Source organism: Hakea prostrata, chromosome 9, assembly GCF_041222555.1.
Source record: "Hakea prostrata isolate BN-2017 chromosome 9, UWA_Hpros_2, whole genome shotgun sequence".
Taxonomy (NCBI): Eukaryota; Viridiplantae; Streptophyta; class Magnoliopsida; order Proteales; family Proteaceae; genus Hakea; species Hakea prostrata.
In genome coordinates, this window is record NC_142608.1 from 5,534,718 (window position 1) to 5,542,194 (window position 7,477).

Consider the following 7,477-nt stretch of genomic DNA (forward strand, 5'->3'; position numbering starts at 1 on the left):
GAAACCACAGATAATTTGGGAAGTGGAGGGAAATGTGGAAACTAAATCTGAGTATGGAGATATTTGTTGGGATTTTATACTAATGTGAGTTTCAAGTTGGGTAAAAAACAGGGACGTTGATTGGGTCCTGTGCAATAAATGCGCAGGACCATCAAGCCATTCACTTTGAGTGGTGGGATCGGAATCTGACATGGACCCGGCGGCGATGATCTGCACATTTATCCAGGTCCAAGCCTTTGAAAAAAACATGTTTTATTATATCCTTTATGAAATCTGACATGGGCATTCTCTCAGGTTCACCGGGCAATCTATGTGTCTCTCTCTTATTTCGATTGATGACTTTGGCATCAACCATCTGGGTTCGGGCCATGAGATCACCATACGTAGTGAAGTTGGTGAAACCGTGAAAGAAGCTTCAATTCGAGTGTTCTCTATTAAGGTATTCGATCCTCAACACGGACCAAAAAAAACAGAAAATAGAGGGGAATTCCACCATCCCACCATGATTGATTCTTGGCAGCAGCAGCAGAAAAGCAAGCGCACTTTCAAATAAATCCATCACCCCCACTAGAGACTATAGAGACTACAGACTAGAGTCCTTACAAGTGTTTCCTTTTACTCTGATGTGTGAACCCAGCAAGTTCACCTACTTTCTTTTCAGAATGGTATCTCTGAGACTCTGACACGAGGTATTGGCCTCAGTCGATTCTTGATTCAGCCAACATCAGTTGGAACTTGGAATTCTGTCTGAACCCTATAAACCCAGTTCAGGTAGCTCAATTTGGATCGGCTGAACCTAATTTTCAAAACCCTAGTTCAGGGGGGGAGTTGGTTCATGTGACTATGTAATAGATTCCCATCTCATCCCCTTAAAAAACCCCATTCGCCTTTAGAACTGGGTTCCCTTGCTTTACACTCAAAGAGTTCTCTAATTTGGATAGAAGCATGTCAGAGTCAAAAAATCACCTGGGGTTCATAGATCTCTCTCTAAGAATCTGTGCGATACCTCTTTGTGTTGCATCCATATGGCTCACCGTAATCAACAAGGAGGACAGCAGCATCTACGGAAAGCTGGAATTCAACAACCTCTCAGGGCTCAAGTAAGCACACTGCTAAATTATTTCTGTGTTGTTAGGTTTGCTTGTTCTCTTCTTGTTTTGTGGACGATGAATTCTTTCACAGGTACATGGTCGGCATCAGTGCCATCTCAGTTGCTTATTCCCTTGTGGCTATTATCTGTTCTTGGCTCAAATCTCTATTGAGTAAAACTTGGTTCTTCCTCTTTTCAGATCAGGTTCTCTTTTTTTGTTGCACTCCCTTCTGAGATCTTTGACTAGTCCCTTCACTTTCTTTGCTTCTTTTACTGAGCTTGTATTTTGACTGTTGGGTCATGGGTGGATTTTTGCAGGTTCTTACTTATCTGATGGTCACATCCACAGCTGCAGTCATAGATTTACTGTACTTGGCCTACAATGGTGATACAGAAGTCTCATGGAGTGAAGCCTGTAGCTCTTTTGGAAGATTTTGCTATAGAGTGAAGGTAGCTTTGGTTCTGCATGCCATAGCTCTCCTGTGTTTCTTGATCTTGTCTTTGATTTCAGCTTTTAGAGTTTTCAGCAAGTTTGATCCTCCTTCTGTTCTTTCTGAAGAAGTGGAAGGAGAGAAACGAGTTGATGATAATGAGTGACATTCTAGGGAGTAGCGTCTTGTATGGTGTTTCAATAGATGATGAAGGTTGCATATAGATTCCATGTTCTTATGGTAAAGCTTTGAGAATTGTTGTTCAAGGAAATAGACTTTCATTTGTAGATAACACATCTCACTGTACTTTAGTTTTTTTACTTCAATAACTTCTGAAGAACAGAGGAAAATGGATGCTTAAATTAAGAAATGAAACCAACTGAAACCCACAATCCGATCTGTTTTTGTAAGACAAATTTAATCAAGGAAAGTGTTATAATCCCATCTTTCCCTTCTTTTCTTTTCATTCCTCAAGTAGGTAACTGGACAATAGAAGCTGATCTAATCAGGAGTTGTGTAGTTTTGTCATGTAAGGGGGTTCATTTCCAATATAAATAGTCAAGCAGAATCTTTTGACAACATAAATGAACTCCTCGTTAGAGGAGATATTGAGAAACAAAACAAAAAATTCATCTTTGAGGAGATTACTTGTTTAAAGTTAAACAAGAAACTAAGATCCTTCTTTCCTTTTCGCCATGGTCAGCTTGCATGTACCAACGTGCTTCATGTGCTGTATTGAGGGGGCAGAACATTTTTCCCATTTGTGGGTTCTGCACTTCTGCTTGATGATGATTAAAAAAAAAAAAAAAAAATAATAATATTGTTAGCCTATTCGCAGACAGGAAAATATCCAAAATTTGAGAATATACTAAAAACAGTAGCAAATAAGTTAATCTTATTATCTATTCAAGAACATTCCCCTAAACAAACCCAACTTCTCTATAACAGAACACTAAGGTTTAAAAATAAAAATGTAATCTTGGTACCCACCTTTTATATTGATGAGCTCTGATAATAAATGTTGTTGCAGAGGATTTGCTGCGAGGTACCCTTCAAGAACAGAATATGTTTGATCAGGTGAAGCATCACCTACATTCCAGTGAAGATCAAAGAAATGCTATGAGAAAAGAAGAAAAAAAACCCTTGAAAAAAAATAGCAATGGAGTCATTAGGAGCTGTACCACGTGATATTGGCACGGCTCAATCAAATAACAGAGCTCAAATCTTAACGAGAACTGCTATCTAATTGAACCGGACCAATATCTCGTAAAACCAAACCAATCTGATGAGGAACTCTCTTCTGCAAAAACACAACTTCTATAAACATGGAAAGAGATGGGGAAGAAACAAAGTTAACAAAGAAGAAAAAGAGGATTCTTCAGGGAAGGAAGGAACAAATGTTCCCATGAGAATTTCTCTCTTTTAAAGGAAGCTCAGACTGGGGAAGAACAAGTTATTAATTGGAAGAAGTGGTGCATTAAATTCTACAACGACCGAACAGGGAAGAGGTTGTGAGTATTAAATGAAAACAGGAAGTAAAGATCTAGCATCATAAACAAGAAAAAGCTCACGGTTACAATTTGATTCCTCAGTGAGCTTTTATTTTTTGAATTTATGAGATCTCAGTGACATTGTGGTTGGCAACTTTCTAATCAATTTGGTTGGCTTTTCCACGAGAGCCAACCTCCCATACCAACTTCTTCCCTTTTTCTGTGTCAATTGGTGGGTTGTTCTTATTTCAATGGAATCCGGCGTAGCATCAGGTCAAAATGACCAAAAACCTTTTAGGATGGATTTCAATTTTGGTTTGGTTACATTTATGAAATGGGTATACGCATAAAGGAAAAAAAATGATCATTTCACTATAGAAAATCTGGCAATCTGATTCTAATGCTGTAATTTTTTATCCCCTATTTCTTAGCCGAAAAATAAATAAAATGGGTGTGAAGGTAAAGAAATTGAATGCTTTCCCCTTAAGTAAGTTGAAGTTTGAGATTATTACGAATAGTTGTCATCAACCATTCATCTGGGCCTTCATCATACTTATATTGACAACAAAAAATCGAAATCTTTTTATGTAATTGGAAGAGATTCAGTTTGGATAACTTACAGATGATTATGTTCCCTAGACTGAGTTGATCGCTTGCTCAAGACTCACAATCACTAGTTGCGATTGTTACAACTTAGTGATGATCATTCAGGCAAATCAGTATTGATTTCCTTGGCCTACCAAGCAGTCATCAACACATTATCCTCTAAACTCAATCATTTTCAGAAGAGATAGATGAAATGCACCCAGGCACTAATCCCATTGGACATGAGGGTCCTGCTTCCATTGTCAGCTCTTCTTTCTTGTCATCAGTTAGTTTCACTTCCCACATTATGTAGTTCAATCAAAAGTTCCTTTTACCAACCATGGGTGTAAATGTTTAATGGATGAAGACATTAGCTAAGATGAAACTTTCTGATCTGGGAATGGAATGAATTGAGGAAAAAGAATCAAGAATTCAGGTCTGGAAAAGAAAGAGCGAGTGAGATGTGATGGGATAAAGTTTGAAAGCATTGGGGCCGATCTGTCATGTCATCTTACAGACGCAAATGAAACAAGTTCAATTCTTAAAAGTCATCAATCACAAGAGTGTCGTATCAAGCTAACTGGTAGTTATTCAATCTTTTTATTGAAAAGATATCATAAATCATGAAGCTAAGAAGTGAAGATACCCCTTTTTTATCTTTGGGTAATTAAACTTGACAACTTGGGTTTCATAAGACATGAGGAAGGTGCGATTTGACAAATGCAACTAGGTGAAGGCCACTGCTTAACTAATGTGTTCTTGACTCTTGTACTAATGCCTCCATTAGTCATTCACTGAAAAACAACATAGACCTTGATCATATGAAATCTCAGAACTGTTACTAAATTATCTCTACAAGAAAGTGGAAAATTAAGAAAACCCAAGAATGAATTAAGATCAATTCAGTCTCAACAGATCGGTTAGGCTCCAAGGAATTTTTCTGGATGCCAGTAGCAGTGGGGAGCTAGATAGTGCAGTTTTGGGGGATGAGATGCAAAGGGGGAAGATTGGATCAAACCTTAGAGAGAAGGGACCAGCAGAGAGATGAATGCTGAGAACAGAGTCAATTTCAGGATTCGTATCAGATACACCTGATGGGGACTTGGAAGATTGTATAGGACTCTTGAAGGGTGTCAAAGGTCAAGCTAGAAATAGGTAGAGCAACTGTCTGCTTAACTGAAATTGAGTCTACAAGTTGATATGTGGCTAATTCATAACATTTATTACAAATCCAGTGGTCAATTGAATAAACCCATCTATCCAATGTGGAAGAGTGTAGTTGCAGATTAAATGGAGTTTCCCTTTGTGCAAAGGAATCTCTAGATATGATTGTAAGATTGAATATGTTCTAGGTTTATGTCTGGTTTTCTCTTCTGGGTCCCAAGCATTTGCGTGTGTCACATGTCTACTTTAAATGTATACATAGAAAAGTCTATCATGTCTTTGTACTTCAAGTCCCCTTAAATGGAAACCGAAGACCTAGCTAGCTACCTTAATGGAACTCAAATTCAACTAAACCCACATTTGGTTGTCCATAAATCAGGGTTTTTCAATAGCAAATATGCCTATCCACAGTACTTGAATCCCAAGATTAAGTTAATCTAGGGGGAGGGAGAGAGAGAGAGAGAGAGAGAGAGAGAGAGAGACAGATAGATGGGGAAGCTAAAATGAGAAGTAAAGGTAAATTACATGAAAACAGAAGAACATGCAATTGTATAGTCTTAATTTGATGAAAGGACTTGAAGAGAAAGATGAACAAAGTTGGACTAGGCAAGTTATAATTTTGGGGTGGGGTTGCTAGAATAGTGTTTGAATAGAACATTTAAAATGGTGGGGCTGTTACCTGTGGAAAGACATTAAAATTTAAAAGCATTGAATGACAAACCAAAACTTAAAGCAGGGAAAACCCCATTTCCCATCTCCATCAAAATAATTGCAGTAGAAGCGCATGCACAGGTACCACACAACAAAACACCAGTACTAGTTGACTAGCTACTTTTTCTTAAGCAAACCTTGCTAGCTATCAGAAGAAATACCATTAACAAGCCCCTCTTCCCCAATTCCCAGCCCACCCCACACAATGACACAAGGAGTTACTTATCCTTATCAACCTCTATCCATCTTTCCCAGAACTTCCCAAAACCCTAAATTAATACAACTTTAATTTTTACTCTATACATAAAGGAAACAAAGAAACACTGTACATCTCCTCCACTATGATCTGTTTTTTGCTTTTCTCTCTCTCACCAGTAGTAAGTAGTAACCATCTTCATACTGTTCTCACGTGAAAAGCTTGTCCCTACACACTGATTTTTACTTGATTTGGGTCTCAAAATTCTAATCTGATAAGCTACTGAGATCTGGTTGTTTAGGAAGTTAAAGGTAAAGGACCACACCAACAAGCAAGCTAGTTTTATCACCTCTGATTGACTGCTGAGCTGCTGTTTGTACAATCAATAAGAGAGCTAACTTTTCTTTGTTTCTTTTCAGGTAATACTTCCACCATGATTGGCCGGACGAGGGGGAGTTTCTGCTACTATTCTCCATACTTTTGCCAGCAAAGTAACATCACTATACATCTCCTTAGAATGTAGAGCCGAGATCTTTGCTCCTTTGCTTTGGCTAGGCATCTCTTCATTAGGCTTGAACGCTCTTCTGACCTTTGCTCTTTTGCTGATGGTGCAGTGTAACACTGGCCCATGTCTTTATCCTTCTTCACTTCTTGTCTTTCACTGTTCTTCTCTTCTTGGAGGACTCTCTCTCACATCTTCACACACACACACACAGAGATGGGCTTATGGTAGCTTCAGTGGATAAGACCTGAACCCAGGAAGAAGAGGAGGGAGAGAGAGAGGTATGTAAAGAGAATTGTGATGGCCTTAATGGTGGGAGCTTCTCAGTCGGTAAGAGCTGAATATCCACGGAAGAGAGAGAGAGAGAGAGAGAGAGATTGGGATGGCCTTAATGGGAGCTTCAGATCAGTGAGTAAAATATGCAGGGAAGAGAGAGAGAGAGAGAGAGAGAGAAAAAGAGGGGTACGTGAATATCATTGAGTTGAGCTTAATGAGAGCTTCCAGAGGAAGTTTAATAATCTCTAGAACTGGGGGGCAGATTGATGGAGATTAGAATGAACCACAATTGATAGTGACAGTTAATTATTCAATATTTAAAATTAGAACTCAAATAGAAAAAGAAAATCTAATAAATCTTAAAGTTAAAAGCTTCAAGGAAAACGATGGACAAAATTAAGAGAAATTTTATAGTGTTTTCGTTAGATGAGTCTAGAGATTTTAAAAATTTATAAATTTTAAATCTATAGCATCATAATTCATAAAATTAATTGTTTGGTTAATCTGAATTTGTAAAAATGTTATTATGAAAAACTATTTGGTTGTGTAAAGGTTGTTGTGTAAAGAATAAGTCTCTGAATTCAAATTTGAGTTAGTTACGGTGGATTTGAATTTGAATTTGAATTCATAAGCTTATCCTTTACACTCTCCCGTAAGGTCGTTGGTTAATAACAGACAGTGAGCTTGGATTTTAAATTTTGAATTTGAATTCATAAGTTTATCCTTTATAAGTCAATTTGATTTTGTGATTTTGTAAATATTTAGTGTTTTTTTAGTAGGGGTGAGATTTCACCCCATACCTATAAATCTACAGATTTACGTTTTTTTTTGTAAAAAGATAAATCTTTAAATTTCCTAAATCCAAGGATTTTCACAACCAAACAAACATAAATCTCGCATTCATGAATTCAAAGATTTCAGGATTCATGTAATGAAACAAGCCCTTAGAGACTCATTAGATTCAGTTGTTAGATGAGTTCTAATTGTGACCTAATAATTTGCGTAAAAGATGGGTTCTAATTGAAATTGAAA

General features: G+C 37.5%; 1 protein-coding gene across 1 annotated transcript; it reads left to right on the forward strand.

Moving 5' to 3' along the window:
* Positions 1–367: 367 nt before the first annotated feature.
* Positions 368–1,813, forward strand: LOC149004248 (CASP-like protein 2D1). Its single transcript, XM_089135644.1, has 3 exons — positions 368–1,100; positions 1,183–1,294; positions 1,409–1,813. Exons 1-3 carry the CDS (start codon positions 946–948, stop codon positions 1,685–1,687), a joined length of 546 nt encoding a protein of 181 aa, XP_088991770.1. The 5' UTR covers positions 368–945; the 3' UTR covers positions 1,688–1,813.
* Positions 1,814–7,477: the final 5,664 nt, after the last annotated feature.

Coding starts and splice junctions, on each gene's coding strand:
- LOC149004248 (XM_089135644.1), top strand. CDS start 946: ATGTCAGAGTCAAAAAATCACCTGGGGTTCATAGATCTCTCTCTAAGA. Junction 1,101..1,182: donor AACAACCTCTCAGGGCTCAA/GTAAGCACACTG, acceptor ATTCTTTCACAG/GTACATGGTCGGCATCAGTG. Junction 1,295..1,408: donor TCTTCCTCTTTTCAGATCAG/GTTCTCTTTTTT, acceptor GGATTTTTGCAG/GTTCTTACTTATCTGATGGT.